At 43.3% G+C, this 14,824-nt stretch overlaps 1 protein-coding gene across 3 annotated transcripts; it reads left to right on the top strand.

Annotated features, from left to right (window-relative positions):
* The first annotated feature begins 4,183 nt into the window (after positions 1–4,183).
* Positions 4,184–9,508, top strand: LOC140134968 (indolethylamine N-methyltransferase-like). 3 transcript variants are annotated; one of them, XM_072155826.1, is made up of 5 exons: positions 4,184–4,308; positions 5,131–5,313; positions 5,681–5,888; positions 8,636–9,030; positions 9,222–9,508. In XM_072155826.1, the coding sequence occupies exons 2-5, from the start codon at positions 5,163–5,165 to the stop codon at positions 9,491–9,493; spliced, it is 1,026 nt and encodes a 341-aa protein (XP_072011927.1). In that variant the 5' UTR covers positions 4,184–4,308; positions 5,131–5,162; the 3' UTR covers positions 9,494–9,508. The 3 variants fall into 3 exon arrangements, with proteins under 3 accessions (XP_072011927.1, XP_072011926.1, XP_072011928.1); XM_072155825.1 differs by having other exon boundaries at positions 5,106–5,313; XM_072155827.1 differs by lacking the exon at positions 9,222–9,508 and having other exon boundaries at positions 5,106–5,313; positions 8,636–9,087.
* Positions 9,509–14,824: the final 5,316 nt, after the last annotated feature.

Below are 14,824 nucleotides of genomic sequence, written 5' to 3'. Positions count from 1 at the left end.
CCCCCACCAGATCGCGCCCCCGGGCCCTGACTCCTGAGCCGCCACCTTCCTGAGCCGTCCGCCGGACCCCGGCACAGGTGACCGCCTCCCCGTATATCCCCCTGCATGGCCGAGCCGTCCGCCCCCCGGCAAAGGTTCCCACCTCCCTGCCCGCCCATTCCGCTGCATGGCTAAACTTCCCCGCCCGCTCGTAACCCCGCTCGCGCTACCTCCTCCCCTGCCCGAACAAGCGGCCGTCCTCCGCTCTCTCCACCACCCCACCCCGCCCGTCCTCCGCTCCACAACCCCGCCTGAAAAGCGGCCGTTCTCCGCTCCCCAACCCCCTACCGGCAGAACAATCGCCCGTCCTCCGCTCAACCCCCTCCTCCCCCGCCCGAACAAGCCGTGCTCCGCTCCCCAACCTTGACCGAAAAGCGGCCGTCCTCCGCTGCCCCCTCCCCACACTGGCGGAACAAGCGGCTCTCCTCTGCTCCAACCCCCCCCCCGGCGGAACTAGCGGGCGTCCTACGCTCGTCCTCCCCGCCGGAACAGGTGTCCGTCCTCTGCGCAGCACAGCGCCCACCCCGCCCCGCCGCCGCCGAGAGAAGTGTCAATCCTCTGCTCCTCCGCCCCCCCCCCCCGGCGAAACAAGCGGCCGTCGTCCGCTCTTAAGGCCCTACCCCCCGCCGGAACAACCGCCGTCCTACGCCCCCCCCCCCTGAAACAAGCGGCCGTCCTCCGCTCCTAACGCCCCCCCCCCCCCGCCGGAACAAGTGCCGGCCTCCATCCCCCCTGCTCTCCCCGACCTAACCAGTGATCCCCCCCCCTCCCGTCCAAACCAGCAGCCGACCGACCTCACGCCGAACAAGATCCCCCCCGAACACCCGCCTGACGCGACTGTTGGTCATCCAAAAAGGGGAAGTATACACTACATATGTATTTATCTGTGTGCATATATGATGTATATTCTATTTATATACTGTGTATATATGTATAAACTGTGTATATATGCATCTACTGTGTATATGTGTATATACTGTGTATATATGCATCTACTGTGTATATGTGTATAAACTGTGTATATGTGTATATATGCATCTACTGTCTATATATATAATTTATATACTGTGTATATATTAATTTACTGTGTATATTTGTATATACCGTATATATGCATTTACTGTCTATATATGTATATACTGTGTATATATGCATTTACTGTCTATATATGTATATACTGTGTATATATGCATTTACTGTCTATATATGTATATACTGTGTATATATGCATTTACTGTATTTATACACACATATATTTGTATAAGCATATATATATATGATGTATGTTTATGTTTATATGCTGTGTATGTGGTATGTATGTATATGTTCTGTATACTGAATGTGTGTGTATTTCCCGTATGTGTGTGAACATGCTGTATATACTGAACGTGTGTATATTTGCTGTATGTGTGTATATTCTGTATGTATATGCAGCATGTGTATATATGGTCAGTGTATACTGTATGTGTGTATATATATGTATATATATATATATATATATATATATATATTGTATATAATGTGTATGCCGTATGTGTTATGTATATCTACTGTATGTGTGTATATACTTTATGAGTTTGTGTTTTAATGTATAAATGTATATGGGTACATAAATGTGTGTGTATACTTGTATATATATGGGTGCAAGCATACGAGTGTAGAACTTTATGTGTGTATATAAAGGTGTGTATATATCAGTGTATAAATGAGTGTAATTGTATAAACTGTGGGACTGCACGTCTGGTGCGGGCTGAGGTGTATGTTAAATGGGACTGCATATCTGTTAGGAGAGAAGGTAGATACAAAGATGTGTTACTGGGGGTAAGGCGACTGTATGTAGCTGTGTTACTGGGGGTGAGGCGACTGTATGTAGCTGTGTTACTGGGGGTGAGGCGACTGTATGTAGCTGTGTTACTGGGGGTGAGGCGACTGTATGTAGCTGTGTTACTGGGAGCAAGGCGGCTGTATGTAGCTGTGTTACTGGGGGTGAGGCGACTGTATGTAGCTGTGTTACTGGGGGTGAGGCGACTGTATGTAGCTGTGTTACTGGGGGTGAGGCGGCTGTATGTAGATGTGTTACTGGGGGTGAGGCGGCTGTATGTAGCTGTGTTACTGGGGGTGAGGCGGCTGTATGTAGCTGTGTTACTGGGGGTGAGGTGGCTGTATGTAGCTGTGTTACTACAGATGAGGCGGCTGTATGTAGCTGTGTTAATACGGATGAGGCAGCTGTATGTAGCTGTGTTACTGGGGGCGTTGCGTCTGTATTTAGCTGTGTTACTGGGGGTGAGGCGGCTGTATGTAGATGTGTTACTGGGGAAGAGGCGCTGTATGTAGATGTGTTACTGTGGGTGAGGCGGCTGTATGTAGCTGTGTTACTACGGATGAGGCGGCTGTATGTAGCTGTGTTACTACGGATGAGGCGGCTGTATGTAGCTGTGTTAATATGGATGAGGCGGCTGTATGTAGCTGTGTTACTGGGGATGAGGCAGCTATGTGTAGCTGTGTTACTGGGGGTGAGGCTGCTGTATGGAGCTGTGTTACTGGGGTTGAGGCGGCTGTATGTAGCTGTGTTACTGGGGATGAGGTGGCTGTATGTAGCTGTGTTACTAGGGATAAGGTGGCTGTATGTATCTGTGTTACTGGGGGTAAGGCGGGTGTACGTAGCGGTGTTACTGGGGGGATAGTGGATAGTGAGCAGGAGGATGTGTATGCACGCTACACTCAGTTGGGGCCTCCACCAGATTTTGCGCCCAGGGGCCCCCACCAACCTTAATCCGGCCCTGATAGAGTGAAGCGATTCTAAGAGCCGCGGCTGTCATGTGCGTGTCATACTAAAACACAGCATTGTTTTAAGACCAAACAACGCTCCCTATGCATATTTAAGCATGGCACAACATTCTACAACACCCTTCAGGCTCTCTCCAGCCAGGAAATGCCTGTTTTTTAATGTGATTCGTTTGATTCGATTCGGGTCGAATCAAATTTTTTCGAAAAATTCGGCGAATTGGGACGAAACAAATTTTAACAAATTCGCCCATCTCTATTGACCAGTAATAGTATTTCTTGCAAAAGATTAATCACATATTTTATAATAGACTCCAGCTTTTATATCACATGTCTTATTGTACTATTCAATACATTGGGGGTAATTTACTAAGGGCCCGAAACGCGTTTTTCCGGCGGGTTACTCAAATTTTTTCCGTTTTGCGACGATTTTCGCTGAGTTGCCCTGGGGTTTTGGCGCACGCGATCGGATTGTGGCGAATCGGCGCCGGCATGCACACAACGGAAATCGGGGAGATTCGGAAAAACTGCCGCATTAAAAAAAAAAAATTTAGGGCAGCAGTGACACCTAGTGGACATCGGGGAACTACCTTAGTGAATCGTCGGAAGACCCGAATCCTCCACACAGAAGGTGCCGATGGATCACGAATGGACCGGGTAAGTAAATCTGTCCCAGTGTCTTTTTTGCCCTTATGATTGGTGAGTTTATATTTTAGCATTAATTTTTGCTAAATAATGTCACATACCACAAGTGCAAATATTGAGATTATCGCACCAGTACAACCTGGGTCTCCCATAACCAGATTGGTTGACCTTAATTTCAACTAGATATTTGCATAAAGTATGGCACAAATTTATTCCATTTCAATACCTTATTGCCTACACGTTGCTAAGTGATTTTGTTCCTACATGTGAGTGCGGGACCTACTGGGTCAAACCAGGAACTTTGAATTAAGTGGGCATGCTGAGTGCAATATATAGGCCTATGTCTGGTAGATCTCATAGAAACAAGAATTGAGTTTGTTGGAACAAGATTAAATAAGATTAAACTTTATTGATCCCTGAGGGAAAATTTGTTGGTCTACTGCTAACCTAAATGTAATTATTTGAGGTCACCCAGGGGATACTTTCCAGCATTTTGTCACAATGTATTAAATACATTTCTTGAAAATTTGAAGACCAAATCTGCATGAGAGATTTACACATGTCTAAGCACTTTTTGTTCAAAATTAAAATATGTTTACTTCGATACCCTTGACATGTTGACTAAGCAGAATTTGGAAATCAAAGTTAGACTGATTTTTACTATTTCATCACTGGTTGTGACTCATAGGACAACAATTTTCAGGGTATTTAAGGGGGGAACTGGCAAAGGTCTACAGGCTCATCTCAACAGGTCTTTAGAGATCATTCTGCTGTTCCAGAATTACTGGGTTACAGGAGGGCTCCTTTAAGACAGCTAAGTCACTATCCACTACTTTTCTTGTATGTTTCTTTACTTTATGCTACTTTGCCTATAAGTATATGCATTATATTAAACTACAATTGCTTGCAGTTTGACTGTCTGTTAAAGAAAGTCTACTACTACTACCACTATTAGTACTACTACTGCCAGGCCTAGTAATCTGTTGCCAGCATATTGTAGAGATGATTTAAAGAACACTTATATTATTATTGTACATTAGTATGTTGTTTCTGAGAAATACCCATTTTAATCTGTATGCTAATAAGACAGCTGGTGTAGCCAGAGTGTGTCCTTAGCACCTGAAGCACTGGTATTCCTGGCTATACCAATATATCAATACACAGATACGTAGAAGATTAGCGAGCTGCATGGTGCAACACTGGAAGAAGTGGGAACAGCAGTACTCTAGGTGCTGAGGACATGTCCTGAGCGTGCCAAGTGTCTTATTAGCATACAGATTAAATTGGGGTTATGTTGGAATTGGCATTATGGAAAGAAATAATAAAGTTAAATTGAAAGCCACAGAACATTTCTCCACAACAATTTATGATTTATTTTGCACATCGTAAAATATGTGGGGATTTGCTTACATAAGCACCAATCTAAATGTTATTACTTAAACCACATTTAATTGGATAATTTAGATTTAGATTATTAATAGAATAGATATATAAACAGTTTAAAACAACAACCAGCCCCTCTAGTTTATGCAACAAAATATACAGGTGAAAAAAAATCCTCGGTAAAACCAAATAAAAGAGAAAATGCTTTGATTGATTTACAGTTTATTTGTCTGTGTTAATGCCATTATTATCAGGACTAATTCTTAAGAATCTATAAAGGAGTCCAAGAACAATCCCGAGGACAGAACATAATGGCTGCCCCTTCAACCTCTCAACAAAACTACATAAATGAATTTAACTCTAAAGACTACTTAAATACATCGTATCGGGCAAATGGAGGTCTACTTTTAGGGGAGTGGACAGGTTTTGTGTTGCCAAATCTACATGAAACTTTCACAAAAGGTAAAAGATTCAGTAATTCCAATTATTAAATAATTGAATGTAACATTTATAGGACAGCTATTATTCAGAGGCTCTGTTTACTCTGAAATAGAAAAGGTGAGAGAAGAGGACATGGCAGAGATACACATTATGGGGCAAATCTGCACCTGCTCATATAGCGCACAACTTACTTTACTGTCAGAGATCAAAATGTATTTAAATTAACAAGCCATTCCTCCCCAAATCACTAACGTGATGACCCCATTCACCATGGGTTTATTTGATTCTCCTCCACCTCTAAAATAATTATAGGGTGCTAAAGTTGGTGGAATTTTCATAAAAAATTTGCAGCAAACTGATAATTACATATTGTTTTACATCTTTAAAGGTGGAGTAAAGGGAGATACACTGCTTGATTTTGGCACAGGAGCCTCCATTTATCAGCTCCTTTCTGCTTGTGAAGTGTTTGATAAAATCATTGTCTCGGATCTACTGGAGCAAAACCGGGCTGAATTCCAAAAATGGCTGAAAAAGGATCCAGATGCTTTTGACTGGACTCACATTATCGAACATGTATGTGAGCTGGAAGGAAACAGGTATTTAATCATTTTGCAACTTAAAACATAAGGCCTTATGTACAAGAATATTTTAATCTGCAAGATTAGTGATAATACATTGTAGATAATCAAAAAGCTGTACTATAAAGTCAAAACGGGATGAGATTCCTGTAATGAAATGGAGAAGATCGGGCAACTATTCTTGTTGTCCTTTGCAGGCATGATTTATCTGGAAACTATACATGATAAATAAAATAACATGTGAACTCAGAATTCCATTATTAGGAAGAGGGTCTGTAATGATAAATTTAAAACACTAAAACTCAAAAATTATAAAAATGCAGCACCTTATCTGTGAAAAGAGCTACATCAACGGTCCCGTATGGATCCAAATATCACCCGAAGAGTTAAAAGTATACTATATTGTGTGACCGGAGCTCTATACATTCTTAGACCTTCATCCTTAATTCAGATTCATGTGAGTTCTTAGGATCCCTCAGTACATTTACAGACAAATCCGATCAAAAACGCTTCAGATGAGAATAAGACACCATAAGACACTGCTATAGTGTTCTTCTAGTCCTCAAAATTCTCCTGGTGGTAAATTCCGCTATGCAGAGAAAATATACAAGGACATAGTGTAGACAATTCCAAAGAATTAAGTATTTTAATATCAAATCTACTCACATAAAATCAAGTAAGAATGCGCATATAATTTCCTCAAGGATGTCAATTCACTGCCGGATCCTGGGTTTCACCTTGCAGCTTCTTCCGGGGCATAACCGGCGTCAGTCCTCACTTTCCAATTATACATACATTGTTGAGATTAATTTCTCTTTTGACAATTCATATAATACAGATATGCAAACCATAATACATCATACATACAAACAATCAAAAATATTATTAAAAGTTATAACAACTCCCTATTTTGATACACTTTTCATATTAAGTTTGTATGGGTTTTTTTTCTTCCTCTACAACACCTGAGAGCTCAGTTAGTCATCTAGCTGCAAACTCGGCCGGGCAGTTACTTGACGTCCTCGATGAAATTATATACGCATTCTTACTTAATTTTATGTGAGTAGATTTGATATTAAAATGCTTAACACTTTGGAAATGTCGACACTATGTCCTTGTATATTTTCTCTGCATAGCGGAATTTACAACCAGGAGAATTTTGAGGACTAGGAGAACATAATAGCAGTTCCGTGTCTGAATGGTGTCTTATTCTCATCTGAAGCGTTTTGGTCAGATTGGTCTGTAAATGTACTAAGGGATCCTATGTGTGGAATAAGAACTCACATGAATCTGAAATAAGGATGAAGGACTAAGAACATATAGAGCTCCGGTCACACAATATAGTACACTCACCGGCCATTTTATTAGGTACACCATGCTAGTAACGGGTTGGATCCCCTTTTGCCTTCAGAACTGCCTCAATTCTTCGTGGCATAGATTCAACAAGGTGCTGGTAGCATTCCTCAGAGATTTTGGTCCATATTGACATGATGGCATCACACAGTTGCCGCAGATTTGTCGGCTGCACATCCATGATGCAAATCTCCCGTTCCACCACATCCCAAAGATGCTCTATTGGATTGAGATCTGGTGACTGTGGAGGCCAATTGAGTACAGTGAACTCATTGTCATGTTCAAGAAACCAGTCTGAGATGATTCCAGCTTTATGACATGGCGCATTATCCTGCTGAAAGTAGCCATCAGATGTTGGGTACATTGTGGTCATAAAGGGATGGACATGGTCAGCAACAATACTCTGGTAGGCTGTGGCGTTGCAACGATGCTCAATTGGTACCAAGGGGCCCAAAGAGTGCCAAGAAAATATTCCCCACACCATGACACCACCACCACCAGCCTGAACCGTTGATACAAGGCAGGATGGATCCATGCTTTCATGTTGTTGACGCCAAATTCTGACCCTACCATCCGAATGTGGCAGCAAAAATCGAGACTCATCAGACCAGGCAACGTTTTTCCAATCTTCTACTGTCCAATTTTGATGAGCTTGTGCAAATTGTAGCCTCAGTTTCCTGTTCTTAGCTGAAAGGAGTGGCACCCGGTGTGGTCTTCTGCTGTTGTAGCCCATCTGCCTCATAGTTCGACGTACTGTGCGTTCAGAGATGCTCTTCTGCCTACCTTGGTTGTAACGGGTGGCGATTTAAGTCACTGTTGCCTTTCTATCAGCTCGAACCAGTCTGCCCATTCTCCTCTGACCTCTGGCATCAACAAGGCATTTCCACCCACAGAACTGCCGCTCACTGGATGTTTTTTCTTTTTCGGACCATTCTCTGTAAACCCTAGAGATGGTTGTGCGTGAAAATCCCAGTAGATCAGCAGTTTCTGAAATACTTAGACCAGCCCTTCTGGCACCAACAACCATGCCACGTTCAAAGGCACTCAAATCACCTTTCTTCCCCATAATGATGCTCGGTTTGAACTGCAGGAGATTGTCTTGACCATGTCTACATGCCTAAATGCACTGAGTTGCCGCCATGTGATTGGCTGATTAGAAATTAAGTGTTAACGAGCAGTTGGACAGGTGTACCTAATAAAGTGCCTGGTGAGTGTATATCTGTAATGATAAGTTACATAACAAGGATAGCCTCTTTCTACCGAATTATTTTCCTATAGTCTGCTATACTTTTAACCTGCAACTAGGCGAACTACTGGGAACCAATGTCCTACCTGGGCATTCACATAATTAATGTTTTAGACAGAAGCTTCAGTTCCAATGTCAAATTGTTTTTATTTTCTTATTTTATAAGGTGGAATTGTGAACAAAAGGCTGAGAAGCTCCGCAGTAAGGTGAAAGAAGTCCTAAAATGTGATGCTCTGAAGAGAAACCCTTACGATCCTATCGTCGTGCCACCAGTTGACTGTCTCCTGTGTTGTCTCTGTCTTGAATGTCCATCTAAGGACATAAAATCCTATTGTGATGTTCTAAAAAATTTCCAGGACTTGATAAAACCTGGAGGACACCTTTTGATTTTGGGTACACTGAATGCTACATTCTATCATGCTGGTAACAAACGTTTTAATTTAATGACCGCACGAAAGGAGGATCTGGAGAAGGCTATCAAAGATGCCGGTTATGAAATTGTGAAAGTTGTGTATGCTCCGCGTATTGATAAGTCAAGGATGGATATTGCTGATTTTGATGGTAAATACTTTATTCATGCCCAGAAACTAAAGTAAAAAGCAAATTCTTCAACAATAAGTTTCTTGTTAATACTGGTGTGTAATGTATTATAATAGTAAATAAGTCATTAGGGGTCTGGTTATGTTTAAACTGCATCATGTCACTGGGGCATCTGTTACATCATCATCATTATCTACTCTCTCCTCTGCTAGGACTTCATCTTTTCTCCCTGCTCCTCCCCCCTCCCTCAAGCGGCCGGTTAGCTGACCTTATGCTACAAGCAAATCTCTGTCATCTCACAGCAGCGGGAGGAAAAAAGAAAGAGGAATATTTAGCTCTGTGTTGGTGGTGGTGGGGGTGGGGGGTGATAAGTCTGTCAGGGAATACACTACATTTATTAAATTATAGAACTTTTAATTTTAATTCTAAAAAAATAGATTGTCAATTAGTATTAAAATGGCTATGGGAACCTGTTATTAGGTGAAAATGTGTGTTCTGATGACAGGTTCCCTTTATAAACCTAAAAAAACCATATATAAATGGGCGGTGTGTATTTTTAATTTCTGTCCAATCAAGTTTTGGAAACATCTCAAAAGATGATCATGATAAATTTCAATTATTATAGCTAAGGGACTGTAGACTTTCCAAAGGTATTATATATACTTTATGCACACATAACATCATAATTAGTGATGTCCTTGCTGAATTCCAGGGGTTAGGTTTCAGCCAACCAGAAGTGCCATTAGTGCTTCGGGTTCATGTTCAGTGAAAAAACGCCAACCTGTTTTACTGCTGAGCAGTTAAGGTATCGTTTGGCGATCCATCAAAATTTTGAAAGACGCTCTTGCCTCTAGCTGTATAGTCAGCCATTCCATCAAATTCTAAAGGTATTGTTTGCTGGTCCATTAAAATCTGAAAATTTGTTCTCGCAGCTACACATGGTTAACGTCTCTCCTTGTGTATAGACCCATTTATTCTCTCCGTGGTAAAAGGAGCAATGGGAAACCACGAACCCTTCCTCTATAGCCTTTACTACCCCCATTACAGCCATTTTTAGTGGTAAACTCGGGTACTCATTGATTTCAATAAGGTTTTGTAATTGGGTCCAATTCCTGTTGAAGTCCGGGTCAAGAAATTACATTTTTCCCTGTATTCGGATGGACCTGTTGAACCTTAATTTAGCTCAGACCGCTCCTCACTATGCATGAAATGTCATCCTCCTGGCAGCTGTATTCACATACAGTGTTTGTATTGCTGTTCAGAAAACAGACAGGGGCCCATTGCACTATAACTCCCATTCCCTGTGAAATCTAAGGCTGGGGATCTGCTTCAATTGCTGGTGAGTGGGATATTTATAAAAAATAAAGTTTGTACTATAACCTGAGAACCTCCTCCTCCTCCTCAGGGGCAGGGAAGGAACAGCAGGGGCAGGTTCAGGTATCCACGGAGCACTTCCACCAGCTTTAAAAAATGCTAAGAGCACTGTGCAGGACTTCGTTTTGTGCAAAAGGACCTCCTATGACGTCATGATCATGTGATCAGTGTGGGAGAAGCTTTATAAAACATGGAGATCATCAGGAAGATACTGCTGCTAAAGAGGGAAGGTATGGAGCAGTAGTTCTCAACCTTCCCAATGCCGTGACCGTTTAATACGCTTCCTTATGTTGTGGTGACCCCAACCATATTAATAATTTTCATTGCTACTTCATAACTGTAATTTTGCTGCTGTTATGAATCATAATCATAGTCCCAGTAATCCTTCCAGTAGACACAATTATACTATTTGTAGTCACAGCATCTGCCCTTAGTAGCCAGTAGTCATGATGATCCCCCAAGTAGTCACAGCACCTGATCGCAGTAGCTAGTATCACAGTGAAGACCCCAGTAGTCACAACAACTTCTCCAAGTAACCAGTAGTGATGGTGATACCCCCAGTAGTAATAGGAAAGCCCCCAGTGGCCAGTAGTCATATTGATACCCACAGTAGCCAGTAGTCACAGGTATGCCCCCAGTAGTCAGTAGTCACAGTGAACACCCCAGTCGTCACATGAATGCCCCACAGTGGCTAGTAGTAACAGGAATGATTCCGGTAAACAGTAGTCACATGAATGCCCCACAGTAGCCAGAATTCACAGGAATTCATACAGTAGTCAACAGTCAGAGGAATTCCCTTAGTAGTATATGGGAAAAAAAACATACTTACCTTCTTCCACTCTGTGTTTTCTCCCTGCTTTTGCCCCCTTGTTCACTCCGTTGATTAAACTCCAACACAGGTGACCTGTAATGGCATCATGCTTCTGCCTATGTAAGTTCATCTCCGGCCATAGGCCTCTGCAGCCTTTAACCCGGGGCAGATGGAAGCGTAATCACACATTTTCTTGCTGCATCACACAGATCACATGCTCACCGAAAGCTGATGTGGTATCATTGGATAGATTTTTTAAAAATGCAATATTTGTCTATTATCAGATTTTGGATCTGATGTGTATTTATTGAAATATCACCATTTTTATCATACATGTCTAGCGTTTACAGCGCCCTCAGTGACCAAAATTAAAAAAGACATTCATCAGTCATTGTAATTTCTCCTGGAGAATCAGAATCAAAATCTTTTTTTTTTTTGCTCTTCTTTCTATGGCCGCGGTCACATGTACCGCTAGACGTCCGTTCATAACGCGACGCTAGCGCACAGGGGGAGGTCCTCGGCCCGAACGCACATGCGTTTCCAGAGAAACGCATGCGATCGGCTTAACAATCGCATGCGTTTCCCTGGAAACGCATGTGCGTTCGGGCCGAGGACTTCCCCATGTGTGCTAGCGTCGCGTTATGATGGACGCCTAACGGTACGTGTGACCGCACCCTTAATTGGGTGTCTTGCGATTCAAAGCAACGGCTGTGGGGATGGATTAGAGGTTGGTCCGATAACAGAAACTAGTGCAATCAGGAAGAAAAACCACATGTTTTACAAGTAAACAATGCAACCTCATAAACATTGACCTTATTGGTAACCACAAGCGTTTTTAGTGGAAATGCATATGTGGCTGACTTTGAATTGCATTTGAAAATGCAACACAAATGCCACATGTGAACACACAGCCTGAGGGCGCGTTCACATGTTGCGTTTTGACCTGCGTTTTCATTGCGTTTGAAACGCATATACAACAGCAGAGGAGAGGTGATTTGCCTAATGACATCTCTGTTAACATTTCCGTTTACAAAACGCATCGTAAGCATTAACGCATTCATTTTGTTAATGCATGCGTTAACATTAGGTTTACAAACGTAAACGGTAATGTAATTAGGAAAATTACCTCTCATCAGCTGTTTCAAACGCAATGAAAACGCAACCAAAACTCAACGTGTGAACGCGCCCTGAGGCAGTCCAAAAAAGCCTTTTCAAACGCTTCACAACAGCTGAGAAGAGGAGATTCACCAAATTACATTGCTGTCAAAACTGCGTTTACATCATGTTAACGCATTTATTTATCAAAATTATGATAAAACATTTGCACTTCTGCTTTGTAAATGCATTGTTGTGATACGCTTGAAAACGCATTCGTTAATGCAAACAAAACGCAACATGTCAAAATGCACTGGACCGAGCCATCACATATGTGTTTTTTGTAAAAGCATGGGATAGGCAATAGAGATGAGTGAACACACTCGTCCGAGCTTGATGCTCGTTCGAGCATTAGCGTACTCGAAACTGCTCGTTGCTCGGACGAATACTTCGCCCGCTCGAGAAAATGGCATCTCCCGCCGTTTTGATTTTTGGCGGCCAGAAACAGAGCCAATCACAAGCCAGGAGACTCTGCACTCCACCCAGCATGACGTGGTACCCTTACACGTCGATAGCAGTGGTTGGCTGGCCTGATCAGGTGACCCTGGAATAGACTAGCCCCTGCCCGCGCTGCTCGGATCATTCTCTGTCTGGATGCCGCTAGGGAGAGAGCTGCTGCTGGTCAGGGATAGCGTAAGGGTGTTCTATGAGAATAGTGTTAGGCAGGAGTGATTCTACAAGAACCCAACAGCCCTCGTTAGGGCTAGAATAGCGTTATATTTGATTTATTTTTTTGTTTGCTTGTGGCTGGCCTTGCTGGCACTAGTAGTGCAGCTAGTACCATATTGTGAGGAATTTGCAGAGAGACTTGGGAACGTTCTATTTAGCTCTTAGTGACACACACATCTCAAACACCTAAGTGGGACAATTTATTAGGGGTTTGATTGAATTAGGCACAGTCTGCTGATTTTTTTTTTAATTTTTATTTTTTTTTATAACTCAAAGTCATCAGGCACAGGCACAGCAGTGTGCTGTCAGTGTAGGCTAGAAACTAGGCATACGAAAACCCAACAGGCCTTCTTAGGGCTACAATAGCATTATATATTTTATTTTTGGTTGATTTGCTTGTGGCTGGCCTTGCTAGCACTAGTAGTGCAGCTAGTACCATATTGTGAGGAATTTGCAGAGAGACTTGGGAACGTTCTATTTAGCTCTTAGTGACACACACACATCTCAAACACCTAAGTGGGACAATTGCCTATGCCTATGATTGCCTGTGCCTATGATTGAATTAGGCACAGTCTGCTGATTTTTTTTTTTACTTTTATTTTTTTTATAACTCAAAGTCATCAGGCACAGCACAAAATCCAGTTGTGTGCTGTCAGTGTAGGTTAGAAACTAGCCATAGCAATAGGATAGCATCGTTTTGTTAAAAAAAAAAAAACACAAAAAAAATTTACAGTTTACACTTTAATTTTGAAAATGTTGAACCCGAGGGCTGGGGGTAGAGGACGAGGGCATGGACGTGGGCGTCCAACTACTGCAGGGGTCAGAGGCCGTGGTCCTGGGCGGGGTGAGACACCACCTGCTGATGAGGGAGCAGGGGAACGCCGCAGAGCTACACTCCCTAGGTTCATGTCTCAAGTTACTGGGACTCGTGGTAGAGCACTGTTGAGGCCAGAACAGTGCAAACAGGTGATGTCGTGGATTGCGGACAATGCTTCTAGCCATTTGTCCACCAGTCAGTCTTCCACGTAGTCCACCCATGTCACCAAAATCAGCACTCCTCCAGCTCCTCCACCTCAGCCTCCTTCCCCCCAGTCTGCCCCCTTCCGGGAAAATTTAGCATTTGAACCGGCATACTCTGAGGAACTGTTTTCTGGACCCTTCCCAGAGTCACAAACCACTTGTCCGGTTGCTGCTGAGCTCTTTTCCGATGCCTAGGTTTTCCGCCGTTCGCAGTCTGTGGGTGATGATGACATTGTTGATGTAGTGGAAGAAGTGTGTAAAGAGGTGTCGGACGATGAGGAGACACGGTTGTCAGACAGTGGTGAAGTTGTTGTCAGGGCAGGAAGTCCGAGGGGGGAGCAGACTGAGGGATCGGAGGATGATGAGGTGACAGACCCAAGCTGGTTCGATAAAAGGCACACCGCCCAAGAGCTATTACAGGGCATCACGGTGCAGATTGATCTGTGGCTGGCACTGCTGAACCTGAAGCCAGGCATGGTTGTGTGTGACAACGGCCGTAACCTGGTGGCGGCTCTGCAACTCGGCAGACTGACACATGTGCCATGCCCGGCTCATGTGTTAAATCTCATTGTTCAGCGGTTCCTCAAGACATACCCCAATCTGTCTGATTTGCTCACGAAGGTGCGCCGCATCTGTGCGCATTTCAGGAAGTCCAGCACAGATGCTGCCACTCTCAGGGCAGCGCAGCGCCGCCTCCAGCTGCCCGCTCACCGACTGTTGTGCGACGTGCCCACGAGGTGAAATTCAACATTAACCATGTTATCCAGAGTTTACCAGCAGCGCAGA

The sequence above is a fragment of the Engystomops pustulosus genome, chromosome 6 (assembly GCF_040894005.1).
Source record: "Engystomops pustulosus chromosome 6, aEngPut4.maternal, whole genome shotgun sequence".
Taxonomy (NCBI): Eukaryota; Metazoa; Chordata; class Amphibia; order Anura; family Leptodactylidae; genus Engystomops; species Engystomops pustulosus.
The sequence above is the reverse complement of the archived record's forward strand: the minus strand, read 5'-3'. Positions and strand labels throughout refer to the sequence as shown.

Bases quoted from the DNA above. Each gene is read 5' to 3' on its own strand.
- LOC140134968 (XM_072155826.1), top strand. From the start codon at position 5,163: ATGGCTGCCCCTTCAACCTCTCAACAAAACTACATAAATGAATTTAAC. The intron at 5,314-5,680 runs GTAAAAGATTCA...ACATCTTTAAAG, and splicing joins ACATGAAACTTTCACAAAAG to GTGGAGTAAAGGGAGATACA. The intron at 5,889-8,635 runs GTATTTAATCAT...TTATTTTATAAG, and splicing joins TGTGAGCTGGAAGGAAACAG to GTGGAATTGTGAACAAAAGG.